Source organism: Trichechus manatus, unplaced genomic scaffold (genome assembly GCF_000243295.1).
Source record: "Trichechus manatus latirostris isolate Lorelei unplaced genomic scaffold, TriManLat1.0 scaffold00040, whole genome shotgun sequence".
In the NCBI taxonomy this organism is placed as follows: Eukaryota; Metazoa; Chordata; class Mammalia; order Sirenia; family Trichechidae; genus Trichechus; species Trichechus manatus.
In genome coordinates this window covers 12,399,319-12,423,483 of record NW_004443976.1, presented here as the reverse complement: position 1 = coordinate 12,423,483, position 24,165 = coordinate 12,399,319, and the positions used below count along the sequence as shown (strand labels likewise).

The following is a 24,165-nucleotide window of genomic DNA, read 5'->3' as shown; positions in this document are numbered from 1 at the left end:
CATGCAAACCGGCAAAGAAAAAAGGTGGGGGTATGTGGAAGGCAGGGGGCCCACAGTGGAGGTCCCCCCACGGATTCCCCCAAAAACCACCTTTGAGGAAAAAAATGGAAAAAATAAATGAGAACTCAAGGGACATGGGAGTTATGATGGGGGCAGGGGAGGCCCCAGACCCTGCCTCGGGAGAGAGTGGAGGCCTGTGGCCTGCGTTCCTGCAGAGGGCGCTCCTTGGGGGGCCCCTGACTTCTGGAATGTGTGTGGGAGAAATGGGGAGGGCAGGTGGCCCCCGGTGGGTCTGTGTGTGCGTCGGGGGCGGGCAGGGGTGGGGGTGCTGAGGAGCAAGGGCTCAGGACCAGGAGCCCGGCATCCCCCAGGCCCCAAGTTCCTGGGGTTCAGGAGCCCAGTTCTGGGGCACGGGAATACATGCAGAGGAGTCTCCCCCCTCCAGTGGGCTGGATCCAGTTAGAAAGGAAATAAATAAGAAGGGGTGGGAGGGAGGCTGGGGGCGTGAAGGGCTTGGGCAATTCAGTCCAGACCAGGGGCCCGGGCGGTGGAGGCAGGCGAGTCCAGGCCAAGCCAGGCAGGATCAGAGTCTCTCTCGGGCTGGGACCCAGATGTAGGGGCCTGAGAGGTCCTCGATGACACGCTTCACCTTGTGGTAAATCTCCTCGAAGCTGTCACCCTCCACGATGGCTGGGAGCAGACAGACAGGGGTGAAGACGGTGCCAGAGGGCGTCCGGCCAAGGGGGTGCCTCAGCCCGGAGGAAGAGGTGCCTTTTTCTGAGTCTCCCAGCCACATACCTGTGGAGCTGCACCCACCCAGAGAGGGCACCTTTTCCTAAACCGTGCATCTAGCGAGGGCACCTTTTTCGAATGTGCACAAAGGCGCCACCTGAGCTGGCAACAGCCTCCTGTGGCCTCACCTGAGAAGCACTCTGTGAATTCCTGCTCCAGCTTGGTGGCTCTGTCGAAGGCTTTTCGGGCTTGCTCCTCTGTGATCCTCTTGTTAATCTCTCTGTGAAGAGTGAATGAGACACGGAGCTGAGAGGGGGCCCATCCTGCCTTTTACACCTCCCTCCTCCAGGGAGGTTAAGTTGCAAGCAGTATTTTCTTATTGGGAGCACATGGCAAAAAATACAGTTCCCAACATCCTCTGGGGCCAGAGATGACCACCACCCACGACCCACCCCAGTCAGTGCAGCTACTACTCCAGGGACCTCTCCAGAGCCTCATCCTTCCAGTCTTAAGCCCCACAGAGGAATTCAGACTCCAACTGCCAGCAGCCTGAGGCCCTGGCTGTCCATGTGGAATGAGTCCCATGTGCTGCTGGGAGTTGTAGTCCTGCCCAGGACAGGAGAGGAGGGAAGGCCTGAGATCCCCTATGTCCTCTGCGTTCCCATCTCTGTGCAGATGCACCTCAAGGGCTGCTGGAGCCGCTGTCCAGGGTTCTGAGGGGAGAGGTCTAGCAGAAGCCTTCTGAGGCCAGGGGCCACGGACGTGGGGGAGTGGAGGGGAGGTCCCCTGGGACCGTACTCACAGCACATTCTCCAGGGAGCGGGGGCGGATGAAGATGGCGATAGGGTGCAGGTGGGCCGCCTGCAGCCGCCGCACGGCATTGGCCGAGACATCGAGGATGCAGTGTTTCCCCTGGGGGCAGGTAGGGTGGGCGGAAGGGGACCAGCAGGTGGCGGAGAAGGACAGCAGAGGTGCCAGGACAGGACGCAGTACGTGGAAAGGTGGGGAGTGGGAGGTTGGCCAAAAGGAAAGTGACATGGATGTCAAAAGACAGGTGGGCAGAGTCAGGGTGAGAAGTAGGTATGGACAGACAGAAAAAGGAAAGGGGAAGCCGGAGAGTGAAGGAGGCCAAGCCCGAGGGGGAGAAAAGTAGAGGTGGAGTAGAGGAGAGGTGAGGAACAGGCAGGGAGGGACCCCAAAAGATGGTGACAGAGCAGGGGCACAAGGGGGTGGCGGTGAGAGGGGCGGAGGTGTGGGAGGCAGAAATGGCACAGGTGGGTAAAGAAAGCCAAGGAAAAAGAAAAGAAGTAGGATAGAGGGAGGAGGGAGGGGAGGACAGACAGAGGACAGACAGATGGAAGGAATAAGGAGAGACAGATGGGAGAGAGGGGAGGCAGATGGAGAAAGGAGGAGCCGTGGAGGAAGGGCGGGCAAGGTGGGGAGCAGCAGGGAAAAGGTGTCAGCAGACGAGTGGGCGAGGGTAGTGGGGACCCCAGGCCAAGGCACAGGGAGAGGAGGGAGGCCAAAGGGGAAAGTAAGGAGAGAGGGAGGGAGTGCGGTGGGATGCCAAGCCACCCAAGACAAGGCCACAGGAAGAGGGGAGAAGTGGGGCACGGTGGGGGGATGGGGAGGAGAGAACGGGGACAGATGGTGGTGGGGAGTTTGGGGTCAGGACGAGAGGGAAGTGGGGGACATGAGGGAGCACGCGGTCAGACAGAGTTGCCCAAGAGGAGAAGGAGGTGGAGGAGCGGAACGGAGCCGAGACCCAGCAGGGAAAGAGACAGAGAGAAAGAGAGTTAGAGAGAGCTGAGGAAGGCGGTGGGGTGGGGAGAGGGGAGAGGAAGAGGACCGGGTGCCCGCCACATCTTACCTGCTCCGCCACCTCTCGCACAGACTGGACGCTGGTCCCATACAGGTGGCTGTTGTACTGGCCGGCCTCGATGAACTTGTGTGCCTGAATGTCCTTCTCCATTTTCTCCCGGGACGACACAAAGTGGTAATCCCGGCCATCTATCTCATACTCCCGCTTGGGCCGTGTGGTATCTGCCAGGAAGTCACCCACCCCCCAGAGATCTAACCACCATCCCTCCAGCCCGAAGCCCGCCTCCATCAACCCCACACTGCCCAGCTGGTCCTTCAGTGGAAGGAGAGCTGCAGGGCAGACGAAGATGGAGGGGGATCGAACCACCTCACCCAGCACCACGGGGGTCACCGAGTCGCTGGCCTGGGGATGGCTACTGTGGACTGTGAGGGTGGCGGAGAAGCTACAGGTGGCTCTGCCTATGGCCCCGTGGGTGGTGTTCCTTGGCCCTCCCCACCCCATGCTCACCTCCCACCTCCATCCACAGACCCAGCACTCACGGGGAACACAGGATCCAAACTTGTCAGGGAACTCGGAGAGAAGGTCATCGTTGGCGCGGTCCTTGGTGGGCCCGAGGATGATGATGGGGCGCGCATAGTGCACTGAGGAGAGAGAGCCCGGCTCAGCAGAGAACAGAGGTGAGGGAGCAGGGGGTGCTGGGCCAAGGCTGGGGCTCACCTTCCATCTGTGTCACCGTCTCATAACTCAGAACCGAGTCTTCTCGACCTGGTGGGAGGCAGGGGGTCTGTGAGGGGCTGTGACAGGGGACTCTGCGCCCCTGTTCCACCTTCCTGAGGGTGTCAAGAGAAGCTCAGGGCTCCTCTCTCCCCAAGTTTTGTACCTACCTTGTGATCCAGAATTGGAGCCCCAATCCTAGAAGAAAAAGAAGACCATGCAGTTGGTTAGACCTCAGCCCCATGAGCCCCCCACTCTTCCACTCAAGCTCATCCCCTCCTCCACCTACCTTGGCCTTTAACCGTGACCACTCCCGTCGCTCGACCCTGTGAGATACACAGAGGGAGTGGGGTAGGGAAATGCCCAGTGAGGAACCCTACTGGCCCCCACCCTCTAGACAAGCTCATAACCCCACCCATCAGCTGATAACCCAGCAGCCCCTGGGCCCCCATGCTCCTGAATGAGAAGTCATCTGCCCCAAAGTCTCACAGAAGTCATAGTCCCCAGAAGGGCCCAGCAGACAGACCCCCAAGAGGTCAGAGGGCACATCCATCCCCTACTGGCTGCCCACCGAAGGGGGCCTGGGAACTACAGTGCCTGGGGCAGGGAGGTGGAGGGGCCCAGGCCCTGGGAGCCTCACCGTCGTTTGCTGGGGATAAAGCCAATGTCGTCAGTCTCACTGTCAGAGTGGACCCGCCGTGCCTGCCACCACTCCTCATCACTGGCATCAATCACATGCAGTACATCCCCAAAGCGGAAGCTCAGAGCCTGGCTCAGAAAGCCGCAGTCCTTGGTCTTGTCGTAATCAAACAGGGCCCTGGGGGGCAAAAGGCCGTTGGTCAGAGCCTGGCTGAGGCTGCCAGAAGGGTGGGAAGGACAGGGCACAGGAGGCTGGCCAGGGGGTCCAGCTGCTCTGAGAGTCCAGCCCCGAGATTCTGGGAGGGTGTCTGGAGCACAGCAGGGGCTGATGACGTCACTGCCATGGGCACAGGGATTCTGAGAAACCCTGGAACCACGTGTAGGGACAAACACCCTACTGTAACATTGTAACGTTAGCCACATCACTCACACGGTGTCAGGGATCAGAAAGGCTATGGACTCCGCAATCTACACAGTGAGAGCTAGAGCCCCACTCTCTCCTCAAGAAAGCAGCTGGAAATACGTGTACGTGTCACACGTCACAAGGATAGCCTCGCACTGCTCAAACTAATACGAAAAAAAACCCAATCATTTGCAAACTTTGGTTATCCTTGTCAATAACAAATTCATGTCAATAAATCGCAACTGGGGTCAGGACAAGAGGCACAGCCACAGAGGCAGCAAAGGTTCAGAAGCTCTAGCAACAGGACTAGAAGGGAAGAGACTCCAGGATCATCTGGAATCACTGGGCGTCAGAACTGGATGACCGTGGGGAGCCTCTGGGTCCCAGTGGGAAGGGACGGCCAAGTTGAGCAGGTGTCTGGAGCAACTGTGGTGCCATTCAGTGGATGGGAAAACACGCACACAGGAGAAAAACAACGTGTGCAGTGTGGGACGTGCTGTGCAAAATGCCACTGAAGAGTCCAAGAGGCAGACACAAGGGAGTCGCTGTCCGTGTCCCCTGGACAGCCCACAGAATGCAGAGGCAGGGCAACAACCAAAACAGTTAACCAGCACCAGGGTCCTGAGAGCCCCCTGCTCTGCCGGGCATTAACCTCCTAGTTGCCAGACTGAGGGGCAGTCACCAGTCCTTAGAGAAGTGCCAGGATGACCAGGGGCTGGAAGGCAGTTGGGATACTTGGGCAGCGGCTGTTTTCCCATCCAGTGTTACAAAACGCTAACATGCACAGCCCCGCCGGCAGCCCCGCCCACACCCACGCACAAACTGGGTCAGGCCTGACGGGGGACTGGCAGCCAGGCAGGGTTTAGGGACAGAGCTGGCTGAGGTACAGAGGCAGGCCAGAGTGAGGAGGAATCAGGGGGCCCAAAAAGCCTCTGACCTGATATAGAAACCCCTCTTGGGGTTGCTCCGTAGGGAGGCCGTCCCTGAGCCCAGGCTGCTATTCATGAGCTGTTCCCGAAGGTCGTGGATCTTGGCCTCGAAGCGGCTGTACTCTGAGGAGGACAAGAAAGCTCCTGAGCTCTGGCCCATGCAGCAGCAGCCCCCTCAGAAGCCTCCAGCAGAGGAGGCAGCATTCTGAGGGTCATCTCAGCTCACAAGCAGGGGCGCTCCAGGCTTGGTACCTTCTGGTTTATACTGAGCGATGATGGTGACCGTCTGACCTGCGTTCTTCAGGGCAATGGCAGCCTGCTCATGGCTGGCATTGCGGAGGTCAACACTGTTGACCTAGAGAGAGGAGGAGTGGCTGGGATGCTGGAGACAGGGCCAAGGGGAGGCAGAAGTCCAGCCAGGCTTCAGCCCACGCAAGACCCTCCCCAAGAGCTCTGGGTTCTACCCATGCAGGCAGGGGGCAGGCCCTCCTCACCGAGAGGATCTGGTCCCCCTTCCGCAGCTCTCCACTGAGGTCTGCAGGGCCTCCGGCCAGGATGAAGGAGATGAAGATGCCTTCACCGTCCTCGCCACCCACGATGTTGAAGCCCAGGCCCGTGGAGCCCCGGTGGATCACAATCCGCCTCGGTTCTCGGGGAATGTCCTCCTCCCCCAGCAGGTCCTTGGCCACTGGGGAGTAGCGCCGAGGGGAAGTGGGGGTCATGGCTGTGGGGTACTCGGTGCCCAGGTAGCTGCTGTGACTGATCTCATTGTCTAGGTGCTGGGAATATGCTGAGGGAAGATGTGGGAGGAGGGATGAAATGGCAATGCATGGACAGGGAGTACCCAGCACCCCACCTTCTCCCTAGGTAACCAGACTCAGGTTATGGGGAAGTAATTCTGCCAAAGAGCCTAGAAGAGGGGTGGGAAAGGAGACATCAGGACCACAGAAATGTTAGGGGTCGGGAAACCACAGGTGATATCAGAGGCTGGTTCTCCTAGGGAGTTACAGGTCTTGGGTATGCCAGGGATGGTGAAGTCAAAGGGAAATATTCATACTGCACTTTCTGGATTTTCTTTTGGTTGCTTGTCTCTCAAATCTCTTAATCTATAAAATTCTTCCCTCTTTTTTTTTAACCCCTTGGCCATTCATTTGCTGAAAAAACTAGGTCACTTGTCAATTAGGGAAATTCTAATAGGGAAATTACGGAGTGCATCCACGTGGTGCCATTTAACATGTTTTCTGCTCTTTTATTTCCTATAAACTGGTAGTTCATTCTAGAGGCTTCACCAGATTCAAATTTCAATTTTTTTTTGGTAAGTATACTTCATAGGTGATGCTGTGTAGTTCCTAGGGGATCACAATAGCAGCATGCAATCCTGTCTGGTTGTCTTTTTGCTCTGTTAGGATTAATCAGTAGGTTGGGTGTTGTCAGCCTGATCCATTCAATATAAAGTCCCCCATCGGCCTTTTACTTGGCAGCTTTAGCAGCCACTGATGCTCACTGCCTGGTTCTGATATCTCATTAATTTAAAAAAAAAAAAAACCAAACCAGTTGCCGACGAGTTGATTCTAACTCAGGGTGAGCCCATGCTTTCAGAGTAGAACTGCACTCCATAGGGTTTTCATGGCTGTGACCTTTTGGAAGCAGATCACCAGGCCTTTCTTCCGAGGCACCTCTAGGTGGTTTCGAACTGCCAATCTTTTGTCTAGTAGCCAAGTACTTAACTGTCTGGTGATATTCTACTTCTATCTTTTATTTTTTAGGGGAAGGGCATTTAATAGTGGGAGTTCTTGTATAAAGAACTTTCTCACGTCAACCATTTGGTTACTCTAAGGTGCAGTTTAAGGAGCCCTGGTAGCACAGTGGTTAAAGTGCTTGGCTGCTAACCAAAAGGTCAGCAGTTCAAACCTACCAGCCATTCCACAGGAGAAAGATGCGGCACTTGGTTTCTGTAAAGATTCACAGCCTTGGAAACCATATAGGGCAGTTCTACTCTGTCCTATAGGGTCGCTGTGAGTCAGAATCGACTTGACAGCACAGGTTTTTTTTTTTGTTTGGTGGTAAGTTGCAGTTTGAGCAGGGAAGGAGGAATAAATACCTGACTCCTTCCCTTTACCAACTTTCCCTAGTAATCTCCAAAGCTGACCAATTATTTTTTGGTATCATTATAATCTCATGGATTTTAACATATTTAATGAGTTTTGAGGAAACAAAATTAATATTCTCTTTATACTCAAATTGCTCCGTCCTGGCCAGTCAGAACTCCTTTGCTTTGGCCTGTGTCTTTGACATGACCCTAGTCATCTTGGATAGCTTCCTTCCCTTCTAATATGACACAATGTTACAAGCTCTTGTATATTTCTTGGCCCAGATCTGGAACTGGCCCCTTCTCCAATGAGCCACAATTCCTTTCCGTAGGTTATGCTATTTAGAAATAATTCCACGCGATTTTAACACGGTTTAACACTACGCTTTAGGAGTAGTCACACCTCATTATTCTTTTTCAAAAATTTCTTAGCTGTTCTCCCAAATGTATTTTTCCAGCTGAACTTTAGAATAACCTGTCAAGTTTGGGGGTGGGGGGCATAAAATTCTGATTAGGATTGCATAAAACATATGGATTAATTTGGAGAGGGTGGAGATCTTTAGCGTATTAAGTTTTCCCACCTAGAAACATGGTGTGACTCCCCATTTTTCAGTCTTTTTTTTTAAGTCCTTCAGTAAAGCGTCATCATTTTCTTCACATAAATCTTACACATTCCGTGTAAAGCTTCTATTTCTAAAAATTTTATAAAATTTTTTTCTATAGTGAATGGGATCATTTTTCCCATTACATTTTCTTATCACTTGGGAGTTACTAATTCTTGTTATTTATCTTACATATGGCCACATTTTTAACCTCCCATAGTATTTCTAAGGTTTTCAGTAATGCGCTTGGATTTTAACCTAGAGGAACAATAATATGACTGACAAATAAGGATAATTTTGTTTCTCCCTTTTTAAATATAATATGTATTTATTCTTCTTGTCTTGCTGCACTGCCTGAAATCTCTAAAGAAGTGGTTCTCAACCAGGGGTGATTTTGCTCCCCATGGGACATATGACAATGTCTGAAGACATTTTTGACTGTTATGACTGGATGTGGGGAGGGGGTGGAGTTACCACTGTCATCTGGTGGAGGGGGCCAGGGATGCTGTTAAACATCCCACAATGCACAGGACAGCCCTCACAACAAACAATTAAAAACCAGTTGCCACTGGGTTGATTCCGACTCATGGCAACCCCATTGTGTGCAGAGTAGAACTGTGCTCCATAGAATTTTCAATCGCTGATTTTTCAGAAGTAGATCACCAGGCCTTTCTTCCGAGGCACCTCTGGGTGGACTTGCTCCTTCAACCTTTCAGTTAGCAGCCGAGCACATTAACCATTTGCACCACCCAAGGACTCCAAAAGAACTACCTAGTCCAAAAATGTCAATAGTACCAAAGTTGAGAAAGCCTGCTCTAAAACAAAGCAGAATAACACACGGACAACAGGTGTCTTTGCCTCATTACTAACCTAAGGAACACACACTTATAGGATTTGATCATTATGAGATACATGTTTACTGTTGGTTTCTGATAACTGCTCTTCATCATGTTAACGAAAACTTCTTAGTTTACAAAGAGTTTTCATCGGAAAACAGATTTTGAATTTCATCAAATGCCTTTCTCACATCCATTTGAAATGATCTTATAGTTTTTCTCTCTTAACTTCTTAATGTAATGAATCATAATGAAAACGTTTTCCTAATACTCAACCACCTTTTGTTTTCTGAAACAAACCCTACTTTGTAACAATGTTATTCCCTTAACATGCTGCTGTGTTTGGTTTGCTACTATGTTATTGTAAGCTTCTGCAACGCTGTTCATAAGCAAATTCAGTCTATGCTTGTCTTGTTGGACGTTATATTTGTCAACATTTGAACTGCCTTACAAGATGAAACGTGAATGTTTTTTATCTTTTCCTATGCTGTACAAGAGCATAAGAATTATCTAGTCCTTGAGGGGTTGATAAAAACTAGCCATAAAACCATCTGGGCCTAGTGCCTTCTGGGGGAGAGATTGTTGACAACCTTTCTTAGCTCTCTTATGGTGACTGATTTTCCATCTCTTCTCCAATCACAGGACATATCAGAGGTTGTGGACATTGCATGGGGACTACCTGACGGGGAACGGTCACGGGGATGTCATGGGATTGGATACCGCAGGGTAAGTGGGATGGGACATGGGGAGTTCTGGGGTTTGAAGGGCTCTCACAGGTTGTGATGTCTGGGGGAGCATAGCTGTCGCTCAGGTAGGCATTGCTGGGCTTGGCCACCTTTAGGTAGACAACATCATACGTGTTCTTCAGGGCTGCCACGGCATCCTCGTGCATGACGTCCTCCAGCCCCACGCTGTTGACCTGAAGGCAAGGGAAGCAGAGCTCAGACAGGGCAGATGAACTGGGGGCAGGATGAAGAGGAAGCCTGAGCCTGCCCAGAGCCAGCAGGTACAACTCAGGTCTGGGCTGGAAAAGGGATGGCGGTCCTCACCGCCAGGATCTTGTCCCCAATCTGCAACCTCCCGTCCTTGTGAGCAGCTCCCCCTTCGATGATCTTCGTTACATAGATGCTATTATCTCCGGGGATGTGCTGGTTCCCGACGCCCCCTGCGATGCTGAAGCCAAGACCTGGATGGAGGGGAAGGCAGAAGTGGGTGCCCAGGTATCTGGGAAGGAGCTGGGGCAGAGTACAGTTGAGACGGAGGTAGGGACAAAGGGTGTTATTACCTTTAGGCCCCTTGATGAGCTTGATCTCCATGATCTTCTCAGCTGGGGGCTTCCGGCGCATAACATAGAGGCGGACGATGGAACCTGCCTCTTTGAGGGCCTCCACCGCCGCTGAGTGGGTCACCTCCCGCACATCCACTTCATTTACAAACAGGATGCTGTCATTGACCCTGGGGGTGGCAAGGTAGGCCTGAGCCAGGAGAGTCCTGCTGCCCTGGCCCTCCCCCTGAGGGAATTGCCCTCCTCACCCCTGTCTCCTCTCCCCACCTGAGGCGACCGTCCTGGGCTGCAGCCCCGCCAGGAATGATCTTGGTGATGAAAATGGATGGGTCGTCACCGATGTGTGGGTTGTCAGTGCCACCTGCGATGCTGAAGCCCAGACCTGAGTTACCCTGGGCAGAGGGAGGGGAAGATGATCAGCTCCCCTCACTGCCCACTCTGGCATGGTGAGTGGGGAGGGGAAGGGGCTGGCAAGCTGAGGTCAGAGCAGAAAGGACCAGGGTAAGGAGGTGGCCACATAGAAAACACAGGCAGAGAGAGAGGCAGAGAGAGAGGCCCAGACGGGGGGCCAAGGGGACCTGGCCAGAGGAGCCTGCTCACCCTTTCCAACGTGATCTCCTCGTATTCCATCTCCCCCTCAGTCCCGTTCACCTGCAACTCCAGCACGGGCCAGAAACACAAGGACAGTGAGACAGACATTCCCCTCATCAAGCTGCCCAACCCTGCTGCTGGGGCCAGACCCTCTCTTTCTTCCCCCTTCCTCTGCAATAGCCCCAGACCCAAAATGTAAACAACTCACATATCCCGGGGCTTCTAGGGTATCTGTGTTGACAATCACTGGGGGAGAATTGGCCTGTGAGGGAACAAGGAGAGGACACACTGCCTGAGCCCTGGCTCGAGAGGGAGCCACTAACCGAGGGTCCCACCAGCCTGGCTCCCCTTTAGCCTCTTAGCCAAGCCCCATCCAGCACCACGGGAGCTCCTCAACCACCTTCCATACACAAGCACAGCTGCACACGTGCACCGATCCAGCGTGGCCCAGCTCAGGCCCCTGAGCGTGGAAGGAGGTGGATGAGAACGGGAAGGGAGAGACAGCCAGACAGAGAGGGGAGCAGCAGATGGTAATGGGGGGGAGAGACTCAGGAGAGGGGGCAGGAAGCTTCTCACCGGATGTAACACCACAGGGTGTTACATGCCTGATGTGCTACACACATATACCTCAGTATCCATGTCCACAGGGCCCTGCCCTTCTTCCTGTCCCCACCTCCGTCCCTCTCCCCCCACCTACACCCAGATATCTTCATAACCCTCCCCCAATTTGCCCCTCACCTTCACACACATTTGCCCCAAATCCTGGGGCCCAGGAATCTGGGGTTCCCCCAGCTGCAGGCCCCTCCTTCCTTCTCACCCACCAGCCATCCAATCCACCCCTTCCTCTAGGGATCCTGTTGCCTAGCAACGGTATCTAAGCCCAGCCAAGGCCTGAAGAGACCCACCTCCAGAGACCCACCTCCTGGAGGCTCTGTCGTCAGGACAACAGGCGGGGGCTGGGGCGTGCCCTAGGGGCGACCAGACTCCCGAAGGCAGAGATGTTAGCCCCACCTCTCCTTCCCTGGGCCCCGCCCCCCGTTAGCCAGGCGGAGAGCAGTCTGGGCCGAAGAGGTTTGTGGGCCCAGCGCATCCCGAATAACCTCCCTTCCTCCCTCCCCCACGCCCCCCACCCTACGCAGTGCAAAGGACGTCAGGAAAGGGGGAGTGGTGAAAGACATCCGGGTCCTAGCCTCCTCATCCACTCCCTCCCCCAAGGCATTCAGGAAAGGGTTAAAGTGGGGCGTGCCCAGGTCCCTGACGTCAGTCGCCTCGACGCAGCGGGGGCAGTAGACTCCGGGGCGGGGCCAACTTCAGGCCGGTCCTAGGGGCTTCCCCAATTGCCAGGGTAACCGAAGCCATATCTCTACGGCAATGGAGGGAGGCCGCCAAGAGCCACCTTCCGGGGTCCCCAGCCTATTTCCTCCTTAAGCAAATATTCATTTGGAGCCTACCAAGCGCGAGGCACTCATCACAATTTTCCCCCATCTCCTTCCCTCTCACCCTCCAAAAGGGTCCCTCGTCTTTCCTAACAACCACCGACTCTTTTTTATATTACATTTCATACTCAAAAATCTATTAACACCATCTTCTGACCCCTCAAATCTCAACAAATGCTGCTGCCCAACCAATATCCACTGGCTGCCAAAATCTCATCCACACGTCCCTCCATTCCATACCCCGTCCTCAATCCCCATCCCCACACTTCTAGAACCTCCTTACCCAAGCCCCAGCCTTCATCCATGACTACGTCCATCTGCTTCCCATCCCTGTCTCTACCTCCACCCTACACTCTCCATCTCCAGCCCTGTCCTAATCCCTGTTCCCACCCTTCAATTTCCATCTTCCAACCCCAACCTCCATCCTCCACCCCATCTCATCCTCCATCCCCTTCCCTGTCCCTCTCCCGCCCTCCAGCCCCAGTCCTTATCAAGCACCTGCCCTCATCCTCCATCCCAATTTGATTCCCAGAGAGATCAGCACCGTCCTCCCTTACCCCATCTCCAAACCTCAAGATTCTATCCCTAAGTCACACTCCTTCACTTCTCAACCCACACCCCACCTCCTCTGAGAATCAGGGCTTCCCCTGTCCCCCAACTCAGGCCCCTATCCTGAGGCCTCCCTCCCACACTTCAGGCCTCCAGTCTCTCCCTCCACTTCCCTTGGCTTCCTGAGCTCTGATTCCAACACTCCCTAGCACTGAACTAACCACCACCCCCCAAGACTCCCTTCTCCGATTTTCCTCCTCCCAGGGGATGAAATGGCCTCACCTTGCAAAAAGCATCTCTTGTATTCCTTCCCTCACTCCCTGCAGCCCCCTCCCCTCTGGGCTCTCACAGGAATACTCCACCCCATCTCCAGCGCCTTGCTTTCCTGATTCCAGGCTTACCCCTGTCTGTCCCCTGCCACAGGACCTCATACTCCTCTGTAGTCTCCCCCTTTCTCTAAATGCCCAATAACGGTCTCTCTACCTCCCTCCATGCCCTCTCCTGTCACCTCCTTCTTACACCAGGACCTCCGGCTGCCCCCTCCCTGCCTCCTTCACCCACTGGCTCAGAAATCTCCTCCTCATCTTCTTTGTGAAATGTCAGCAACCTCCCCCTTCCCAGGGCATCCCTCAACATCCGGAGATCTCGCAACCCAGCCCACAAGGCTCTTCTCGATCTCACAACCTCCTCGGTACTGTCCAGTCCTCCCTCCCCATCCTGGGCCCCAGGGAGAGGAGCCTGAAGGGGGAAGAAGACAGAAAGGACTGGAGAATGGAGGAGCTCGGCAACAAGGCCTCCCAGGGCTGGAGGAGGGAAACAGACTGTGAGCACAGAGAAGGGGGAGAAGCGGAAACAAGTGGTGAGAATAATAATGGGAGACAAGAAGGGGCACAGGAAGAAGTTAGGGGTGGAGGTGAGAGCTCAAGAGGAAGGGTGTAGGGGAGGAGGAAAGGAGAGAAGATAGAGATGAGTAGAGAAGGGGTAACTGGGAGAGGACGAGCGGCTGCAGAGGCCGGAGCTGGGAATTGGTAGGGAGAAGGCGAGTGCGTGGGAGGAAGAGAGAGACAGCATCAAGAACCAGCCAGCCAGCCAGTGGGGAGGGAACCGCGCAGAGGCGAGGAGGGAGCAAAGGCTGGGGCAGTGGACAGAGGCAGAAAGGCCCCAGGACGCAAAGTCTCAGACCAGACAGATGGAAAGGGCTGGAGATGCAGGGACAGGGAGAGCTAGGCCCAGAGGGGTGGGGGGAGGAGGCGGGTAAGGGACAAGAGCGAATGAGGGCAGCAGGAGGTCTGAACACAGCTCTGGACACAGAAAACTGGAACGGAAGTGGGGGTGTAAAGGAATGAGGAGGTTAGGGACTTGGGGGACATCCTGGGGGGCACACACATCTCAACACACACACATCACCAGCTTTAGGCCCAGCACCCCCTCCCACTTGCCTGGCCTCTGTTTCTCCTCTGTGGGACCAAGGTGTTTCCAGCCCCCCAAATGCCCCCTCCCCCAGGCCCCAGGAGCTCAAGCCCCAGACAACCCTCCCCAATCCCTGCTTCCCTCCCATGGCTCTCACCCTACCCTACCGGCCCTTGGGGGCTGTTGCAGCTCCGAGGCTCCGAGGCTCCGAGGGCCACACTGGGGAGGGGGCCGCCAGTGTCTCCTACCTTGAGGGGGGAGAGGTGGGCGTGGCCCACGACCCCATGGACGGCCTCGAGGTGGGACAAGTTCCTCTCCAACACGTGCGCCAGCTCGGGGGCCTTTACCTGGTTGGGGAGGTGGGCCGGGCTGTGCTCCAGAGGGGGCGTGTCTTCATCTTGGTAGCGGTATTTCTGGGGATGGGGACGGAGGTGTCACTGGGGGCCGGCCCAGTGCCTCAGGCTCCAGGCTGCCCGCCCTGGCCGCCTCCTCTTCCCCCAGCCAGTGCAGTGCGGAAGGCCCTGGGGCCTGACCAGCTCCTCCCCCTCCCTCTCCTTCAGCCCATTGGCTCCCCTCTCTCCACCCTCCCGACAGCCCCCTCTCCCGCCAGGGCCTCAGCACTTCTCATCTCTCCCCACATCCCAGCTGCATCCCCCAACTCCTCACATCCTAGGACCCTGGCCCTCCACCTCCGCATAGTCCCCTTAGGCAGGTCGGTTTCTTCACCCCTTCCCCCGGCCTTCATCTCTGGGTCCCTCCATCCTCTCAGATCTCCAGCTCCTCTGTCACTTGTGCCCCTATTCTCTAGGTCTCATATCGCTCCCCTCATCATCTTAATCCCACTCCCCTTCCTAACTTCCATTTCCCAACCATTCTCCTCTCATACTCCAGTAGCTGCTCTGGCTCTGCATTTCACTGCCGCTTCTCCCCCTAGAGCCACTGTCTCTCCAGCATCTTGCACGTCCGAAGCAGGGTCAGCAGTCAAGCCCCTCACCTAGAAGGGACTTGGCCTCAGCCCCCCAAGCAAGACACGCCAAGGCCTGTCTGGCTCTTCCTCCACTGGCCTCCACCCCTACAACAGCCCACAGCCCAGCAAGCTAATTCGGATATATTGGAAGGGGGTGGGGGAAGACAGGGGAGGAACAGAAGCAGTCGGGCTCAGGATGGGGGCAGGAATGGGTGCCAGGTTCCCTGACTGGGGCAGGGGGTAGAGTGCTGAACCTCAGAGTGAATTCCCAGCTCTCCCTCAGCCTTATGGGATGAAAGACCCAATCATGACCCCTAACTACCCAACTAACCACCTGCCATCTCAAAGGCCTCTGGTGTTAACTTAATAGAGAAACCAGTAAACAAGATTAACTGGGGGCCACAGAGGAAAAGGGCAGATGGAAACAGCAGCGAAGGGGGGCAACTTGGCTGTGTTCTTCCACATCTGCCTCTGCCCTCCTCAGGAGCTGGCTGCCCAAACTCCAAGCTCAGCAAAGGGGAAGTAGAGTACCACATACAGGGCTCCCTCGGGGACTGAAAAAGACAGAACATACCCCCCAGTACATACGCGTAGAAAGTGAAGGCAAAATTTCTGTCCCAAAGATTTTTGAGAACCTGAGAGTACCCAGCACTTGGAGGTCAACAGTTGCAGGATCAAACTGGAGTTAGCTTATCAAGGTCAATGCCTGATTCTAAAAGATGGTTCTGAAAACTCTGAGGATGATGAAGCAAGGCTGAGGAGGTAACCCAACTTTGGCTGTAGACTCAAGGTTCAATAAGAGAATGAGAGGGAAATGGTGCTGTCCACATGAAGACTCTCAAACCCAGGACAGAGAGACAACTAGAACCAAGAAGCACCTTGGCTGAAGAGACTTAAAGAAATAAAACAGGGGCTCACCAAGACAGAGTCTATTCTTGAGCCACAGACTTGGAGAGAGATGCCTGAACTCCAAGTTTAAATACCATTGGCACAAAAAGTAGAGATACAAGAAGAGAAAATAAAGGCAGTATAAAACCCACTGCCGTCGAGTCGATTCCAACTCGTAGCAAGCCTATGGGACAGAGGAGAACTTCCCCCATAGGGTTTACAAGGAGTGCCTGGTGGATCTGAACTGCTGACCTTTTGGTTAGCAGCCAAGCTCTTAACCACTGTACCACCAGGGATCTGGTGTGATCAATAGCCCTCCTCAAAGTCTGCGCTGTCTTAGGTAATAGATTTCTATGAACTGAAAGAGGCTGTTCATTCTACACCCAGAGAAGGTGGTCTTCAGGCTGGACAGAGCACAGCTGAGGGACAGTGCCCCGAAACTGAGGGGTCCAGAGAAGAGGGGAGGACGCAGCTCTCCTTTCTCACCTCACCTAATAAAATCCACAGCTGAGTCTGTTCCAAATCATGGCGACCCCATGTGTTATACAGTAGAACTGCTCCACAGGGTTTTCTTGGCTATAATCTTTACAGAAGCAGTTCACCAGGCCTTTCTTCTGCAGAGTGGCTGGATAGGTTCGAACTGCCAACCTTTAGGTTAGCAGGCGATAGCAAACTGCTTGCACCACCCAGGGACTTTTCTCACCCTGTGTGTTACGTGAAGCAGGGCTAGCAAATTTCGAAGCCTGGGGGAGGTTTTGAGCCCAACCCTCCTCCATCTTCACCCCACCTCACAGAAAAAATTCCTGAATCTGAAAAAATGTCAGGGTGCACCTAAAGGAAATGGAAGCATAAAGACGGACACTTCATCATTCATTCTACAGAGAAAATGAAGGTAAACTTTTATCACAGTGAGACCCCAAACACCTCTCCCACCCCACTCCCATGCGGGGTGTGTGTGGGGGGGGCACTCTGGAACTGAGAAAAAGACTTCTTCGGATTGGGAGACAATAGGAGGGAAATGAAGAGCAACAAAAGGGTACCAGTGATCCCAGAATGTGTCTGGAAGAGGTTAGGGCCTATGTTCAGTCCATGGAAATTTTTGATGTACATGTAGTAAGAAAAAAAAAGAAAAACATCTGGGGGTGGGGGTGGGGGTGGGGCAAAGTAGTTCTGAAACTGCAAACTTGGGGGTCGGGGTAGTTCTGTTCAGCACCTCAGTCCTGGTTTACAGGACAACTAAAGCAGGGCAGGCAGGAAAGGGAGACCCTCCCCTTTTTACCCCACTGGGACTCAGGGCCCTGACCCGTGACAGCTCAGATGCGATTGGGACCAAGTCTGCACCCCCAATATATTAGGACATAACACAAGTGAAAGGCCTGGGGGATACAGACAGTCGCTGTTGTTTCCTTGACCCCTCCGCACGAGAGCCCCAGGTGCACAGAATGACCTGGAACCGAGGCTTGCACCCCCAAAAGAGAGGGGTGTGATTGAAAGTGGATGATAATGAGGGGCGACCCACTGCGCCTGTCCGCGAGAAGGTGCAACCCAGAGACCCCGCACCAAGCAGAGGGAAGAGCTACAGCACTTGAAGCTTGCACCCCGAGATTTGAGGGGTCCGGGAAGAGGGGAACGGGGCCGGAGCCCATACCGCGGCACGTACCACGCAGAGACACATGGAGGCGAATCTGTTCCGAGCCGACATGGAGAAGGGGAGGGGGATTGAGGGGAAGGGGTGGGTGGGATAGCAAGGGTCCCGGGGTAGGGGAGGGGGAGGGGCAGAGGGGCGGGGGCTGCGGCGGCCGCGGCGACTGGAGGCTGCGGCCCGAGGGAGGGGGGAGGAGGGGAGCGGCGCCTGCGCAGTGCGGGAAAGCGTCACGATGGGAGAGGGTGGCGGGGAGACCCTCTTAGCCACCAACTTCCCTGGTTCCAGCTGTTTATCTGTTATACTCCTATTCCAACCCCTCTGCAAATAAAGATACTCCTAAAAATCACCAATTCATCTCTGAGGTTCTCAGGGACCCCTTATTCCACCTAATCCCCCACCGTCAAAATCCCGAGGCTCCCTAACCGGTCCAAAACCTCACTGGAGCTCTCACCATTACTGGACTCCTAGAGGACAGAGAAAGAAGCAGCATTTCTCTCTCACTTCACAAGGACCCTCAAGGGATCTAAACTACCTCTCCCACCAGCGTCCCCCTCAATGACTGTTAATGTGGACAGCATCCCCCCAGATTCCAAAACGTCTCCCACTGTAACCAGCACAGTCCTCCCCTGCAGTCCAAGCCCATCTGACAGCCAGAACAATGCTTCTACAAGATTTTAAGGGGTCATAGATCCTTCTTGTGCAATCAGATTAATATATCCCTTAAATTATCCCTTTCTAAATCTTATCTATCCCCTAATCCACTAACAGAGACTTTGAAATTAGTGCCAATGTTACCTAATTCTAATGCAAACATCCAAATAGGAAGCCCTCAAAATTATTTGAGGCCCCTTGTAAAAATCCCCGAATTTAATAAGATATTCATGACTTTCTAATATACCAGTCCCCAATACCACCAGACTCCAGTTTCAAGGAATATTACTCTAACTTAAAGCTGGCCCTCCAAATTTAATTGCAATTTCTTCAATTTCTTCCCACATCCTTAAATTAAGAGATATGTCTCTATTCCTTTTCTTCACCTCCCAAGTTCATAGATTACTCCCTTTTCAGACTGCCCTCCCTACATCTCAACACCCCCTCCATGATTCAGAATTCCTGACTGGATATGCTCCCAAATATATCTCCCCTACACCCAAGTCTCAAAAATATTCACCATAGTAAGCTCTGGTCTGCAATTTGCAGTGACCTACAAATCTTCCACACACAACACCCCAAAAACCGATTGCCTCAGGTCTCTTCGCAGGCTCCCATTTTCTCCCAAAAAACTAACTTGAAAGACTCTCTTCCAAATATTCCCATTGAACGCCACATTTCCAGCCCTTAAAACCCTGTAGGGTCTCCTCAGATTTGCTGTCTGGCTTCCCTAAAATGCCCACACATGGCAGTCGGAGAGACGACGACTTCCCTAGAATCTTGCCCATAGTCCCTCTCTTCCCGTTGGTCCGCAACTGTTAGATGCGCCCTCCAGGATGACCCTTCAATGCCCTAGTTTCATATCTGGATAGAAGGCTTCAATCCTAGGAGAAAGCCACTGCGTAGGGGGCTGGACTCGCAATTCTTTCTAGAGTAGAAAATGCACAGGCCCTAGTTCTCCACCAGCGGGCGCTAGGGCCCATTAAGACCCTCCTCCATCCCCCATTTCCTTTTTCCCTCCATTTTCCGTTTCTCCGTTGCCTGGCAACGCAGCAATCAAGGACTTTGCTGTCGCCTAGAAACGGTCTCCCTGGAACATACAGCTGAGGTAGGAGGGGTGCTCTGGTGAAATCTGAACAGGCCTCCATCTTAGGAAAATTGAAACGTCAGATCTCCCAGCCCCCGGATTCTCCTTTCCAAAGACCCCCGCGCCCCACAGTTGCTTAGACAACAAACCCCTCAAACCCTCCCTCCCTGGGACACAAGAGGACCACGCCACTCCCCTCCCGGATCAGCCCCGCCCTCATTTGATCAGGTAGCCCAGCCCCATGCCCCGCCCCTTTCCGAGGTTGTTGCCCCAGCCTCCTTCGATAGAGTAAGTCAGACTCCGCCCACCTGCCTCCAAGAGACCACGCCTCCGTCCACTTCCCGCCCATTCGCTCCCCCGGCCTCGCCTACACTGCCCCTCCGCCACGCCCCTGTCGGCCAATGAATGAGGCCGTTGGCCACACTGCCCCGCCCCCAGCATCTTAGCTTTGTCCAATAAGGACCACCCGGAGGGCTTAACCGCTTCGTCTCCAGGGTTCTGGCCAAATACCCTGGGTCTTTTCCCCACTTTCCTCCCTCCCCCACTTGTTCTGCTCCGCCCTCTGCCACCCTCGCCCTGCCCTCAAGTCGGCCACGTAACTTCAGTCGTCGCCGGTTACCATGGCAACGGCGGCAGCAACTAAGGGAGAAGAGGGGAGGGACGGGGGCGGAGTGGGAGAAAGAGATGCTCAGAGACCGAGAGATACCGGCAAAGATATAGGCACGAAGTTAGAATAAGTGATAGCTATAAAAAGGTAGAGTCTGCATAGGGTCTGGCACGTAGTAGGCATTCAGTGTTTCTTAAATATCTGCGGCAGGAGCCTAAATATAGGCAATGAAAGATGGAGTGCTTTCAGACGGAGCTGGGGAGCTCAACGACCGCAAAGCCCGAGCGCTCCCAACCCTACCCATCATTTTGGGGGAACAGGAACCGTGTGCCCCCTGCTGGCTCCTCCTAAGCTACCCTCCACCGCCCTGGATAGAGTTGGACCACAACTCCCAAAAGCGCCATTGGCGGTAACCCTCTAACACTGACGGAGCTTGTGCCTCACGGCCTTCTGGGAGTCGAAGTCCCCACCATCCCAAGGCTGACAAGTTTTCCAGCCAAGGAATGTGGCAAGCCCGGGTCTCCACACCTCTGTAAGACCCCAAATGCATGACCCTCTCTGTGCAAGCCTACTCCCTTCCAGGATGCCCAACCCTGCACTCCATCGGAGAAGTAGGAGTCAACAGCGGGGATGAATAGGCCCTTCTGATAATAGCTACCAGTGCAGGCAAGCACCTCACCCTCGCTCGCATATGTACGTTCACGTGTTGGAAGCAGAGTCACATTCCAAACAGGTTTTCTATGAACACCAGTACGTAGAGAACCACAGCCAGGGAGCCTAAGACCAAGGGGCAGGCTAAGGCAAGGAGACAGGAAGAGCAGAGGATCGGACAGGCATTAAAGCAGACTGGGTCAGAGAAACTGAGGCACAAAAAATCTACTGAAACTGCCGGGGGGGGGGTAGGCAGCAGCCTGGGAGAAAGCCCCAAGCTTACAGAATGGCAGTACAAGCAAGAGGCCCTGGCGAGGGGGCAGGGGCTCTGGACCTGAAAGGTCCTCGGTCCCCCATCTTCTTCCATCCATGCTCAAACCTGCACAATGCATGTGTACACACATGTGTGAGTTTGTGGCAAAGAACATGTGTGTCCTCAGCTCCCTCCCCTGAGAAGCTGCAGTTCCCACTAAATATAACCCCCTCCCCAGCCTGTGACTCACAGGACCCTGCCTCCCCCGGCCCCCACTTCCCGTCCCACCCCCCAGCCCCCAGCTGCCTGCCACTCACCTAAGCCTCCCTCTACACACCAAGCATCTAGCCTTCCAGCCCCAGAGTCTCCCAGCAAAGACCTACCTAGGTATTCTGCATCCCACCAGGAGCTTGTTTGCCCTCCCCATCCATGATCTCCTGCCCTTTCCAGGGACACCCTGATACAGATCCTTGCTGCTGCCAGCCTGTCCTCCTCCTCCTCATTTTCACTACAGTAACCTAGGTCAGGAGTCTTCAGGGACTCTTAATGCCAGGTGTCCTCCCTGATCTTGATCCCAAGAGTCAGGGGGTAGCAGGAACATTCCCCTCCATCTGCTCTTCCTCTTTCTCAACCAGGGGTAGACGCAGTGTAGGAGGAGATGGGGATACTGGGCATCTGCCTGGGCCACCCTAAATTTCAGACTACCCACCTGATCCCTCTTCTTAAATCCCCTCTCTCCCCAAACCTCTCGTCTTCCTCCTCAGGAGCTGGCAACCACTGCTGCTGCAACCTCCACCCCCCATGAGGGTACCCGAAATCCTAACCCCCCCTGGTCTATTCCCTCAGGTGATCCCATATCAGGCCCCAGCCCTCTGACAGCTCTCAGCTATTCCCATTCCATATGATCAAATCCCAAAATTAACAGTGCCCTCAAATTGAGGGTGCATCCCCAAATGTATCTTGTTCTATAGCCTGAAGGCCCACCCCTTCCCTACCAGCTGACACCCCCAGACCAGTCAGGAACTCACAACCAATAACCTTCTATCCCCACGCACAAGAGCCCCCCAAAATTGGACAAGGCACCTGGAAGCCAGCTTGTCCCCGGGAGGGAAGAGGACCCCCCACACACACGTAGCCCACCTTCCAACATCCACGACAAGCCTCCCATGTGAGCTAGGCTTCTCGTTAAATAAGTCTCCAGCAGCATCACTGGTGAACCCCCAAATCCACTAGACCCTCCCACAACCATGGAATACCCTAAATTTTCCATTTCTCTACAGGTACAAAACGATCACTCCAGAGGGCACCTGTGGCCAAACCCAGCTTTTTCTGATATGTGAACCCCAAAACTAAATTATGATCCCCAAATACATCTTACTTCTGATGCTCGCACTCCAGGGCCGCCACCCCCAGATTAGGCCCGTCTAACCCCTCCCCACAAACTCGTTACCCTCCCCCAGTTCATAGCCCCCCCATCACGCTTACCTTGGTTGTCACTATACAGAGACAGTCCATGTTGGGGGGCCTGGCCGCGGTGGCGGGTAAGGGGCTCTGACTTCATCGGAGTTTCGTTCCTCCCCTCCGCGGGTTCTCACCCCTCCCCCCTCCGCACCCCACTTTTGCAGGGGGGGCCAGGATGGGGGGAGGGGTGAGAGGGGAAGGAGGAGGTTGGAGAAGGGAAGGGTAGGGGAGCGTGGGAGGGAGGGGAAGGGGGCCCTAAAAAGGGGTCCCCAGTGGAGGGGAGGGGGCTTGGGGAGCTCACCCCGATTCTCAGGAGGGGCGGGGGCAGCGGGGGCTGGCAGCCCCGGGGTTCGGGGGCTGGGGCATGAGCTGGGATGGGGGAGGGGAACTGGATTTCAGGGAGCCCCGGGGTTGGGGGAGTCTTGCCTAACGGCCAGGGGCTAGGGGCCGTGGCGGGGGAGTGGGGTGGGGGGGTTGGAGGCGGCAGCGGCCGAGGGAGCCGTGGAGCCGAGGAGGGAAAGGGAGAGAGGAGGAGAGAGGAAGCAGGGGGAAGGAGGGAGCGAAGAGCGAGAATGGGGGGGGGGTGCCTTGGCAGCGTTAACTCCTTCGGTGCTGGCAGGAACCCGGATAATGGGAAAGGAGCTAGAAGCAGAAGCAGAGAGGCCCTGAGGCAAACATGGAGACCTGGCCAGCCACCAGCGATGACAGCAAAGACAATGGGGAGGGATTTCATTTCTTAGCGCAGGAAGCACCCAGAGTTGGGCTGGTAACACCCATGGTTGTTCAAAGACAGGCAGGAGACCATGGTGGGGGGTAGGGGGAAGGAGGGGCTGGCAGGAGGGAATCCCTGGGGGCCTGGTTTTCCCTCAGGGTTCCCAGTAGAACGGTAACTATGTCCTGAACTCTTTAGTGCCTGAAATTGGGGCAGCCAGAGAAAAGGGGGAAGCAAGAGAAATAAGGGCTAAAGGATGGGAGCAAGTACGTTCTCAGTGTCCCCAAGCCCCCAGGCCACGGACCAGGATTTTCTCACCCGGGACCCCAAGTCTCAGTGTAATATTAGCAATACTTTCCTCAACCCTCCAGCCTGCCTGCTCCCTCAGAAAGCCAGGCACTCTCCCCCTTACCTGACTCTCTGAGATGGAGGCCTCATAATAGTCCAGGATGTCTGTCACAGAAACAGAACTGAGTTACCCTCCTCCACCCCGGGCTTCTCAACCACCTGTGCCATCATCTTGCTCTCTGGTAAGGCTGTCAACACTGGTGGAGAAACCTGCAGGGGCCCCAAACTGGCCCTGAAGTCCATGACTGCTTTCAGAGGCCCAGCTCAGTCCCTTCCAACTCTATCCCTCAGAAAATTGGGGCTACTCACCCAGCAAGGCCTGGAAGAGGTCACTGTGTAGCACCGTGAGGAGCGGGGGTGCCCATCGCAGTAGTGGAGGGGCCAGGAGCCAGAGAGCTGACCTGGGAGCTGGTAAAATGCAAGTGAGGGAGGATTGGGGCCAGAAAGAGACCAGCCCAGAGAGAGAGCCACACAAACACTCACCTCATCTTCCCCACCCTTTGCCCTTTCACCCCAGACCCCATGGAAAGATTGGAGAGAAGGATCCCAGAGTCCCAGCCCCCTAGCATACTCCTGGGCCTCCCTACAAGAACCCCTGTCTTTCACCTCTTGGTCTCTCCGACATCTCTCTTCTCTCACTTTAATCTCCCTAATCCCCCCAGATTGGGGTTGAGCTGCCTTCTCCTGACCCAATTTTAGCCGCTGTGTAGTCTCTGAACTGACCTGATCCGCTGGCTGTTCCATCCTTCCCCAGGTCCCCACGCACCACTACCAACTATCCAACACCCTGGCCCCCTCTTCCCATAACCAATCATAATTTAGCCACACTTTCCTGAGGGTCTTGGAAAGAGCGTCTCC

At 54.7% G+C, this 24,165-nt stretch overlaps 1 protein-coding gene across 4 annotated transcripts; it reads right to left on the bottom strand.

The window, feature by feature from the left end:
- On the bottom strand, positions 1 to 23,932 carry DLG4 (discs large MAGUK scaffold protein 4). Of its 4 annotated transcripts, none has more exons than XM_004376058.1 (22): positions 23,914 to 23,932; positions 23,617 to 23,715; positions 23,372 to 23,412; positions 14,385 to 14,450; positions 10,851 to 10,904; positions 10,652 to 10,708; positions 10,319 to 10,443; positions 10,052 to 10,221; positions 9,816 to 9,952; positions 9,541 to 9,685; positions 5,734 to 6,029; positions 5,492 to 5,594; positions 5,248 to 5,362; positions 3,909 to 4,085; positions 3,558 to 3,594; positions 3,439 to 3,466; positions 3,272 to 3,319; positions 3,094 to 3,195; positions 2,603 to 2,775; positions 1,535 to 1,644; positions 921 to 1,012; positions 1 to 690 (listed from the first exon to the last, which is right to left on the bottom strand). In XM_004376058.1, exons 1-22 carry the CDS (start codon positions 23,930 to 23,932, stop codon positions 584 to 586), a joined length of 2,301 nt encoding a protein of 766 aa, XP_004376115.1. In that variant the 3' UTR covers positions 1 to 583. The 4 variants fall into 4 exon arrangements, with proteins under 4 accessions (XP_004376115.1, XP_012410939.1, XP_004376116.1 ...); XM_012555485.1 differs by having other exon boundaries at positions 10,652 to 10,702; XM_004376059.2 differs by lacking the exons at positions 23,372 to 23,412; positions 23,617 to 23,715; positions 23,914 to 23,932 and adding an exon at positions 22,272 to 22,782 and having other exon boundaries at positions 10,652 to 10,702.
- Positions 23,933 to 24,165: the final 233 nt, after the last annotated feature.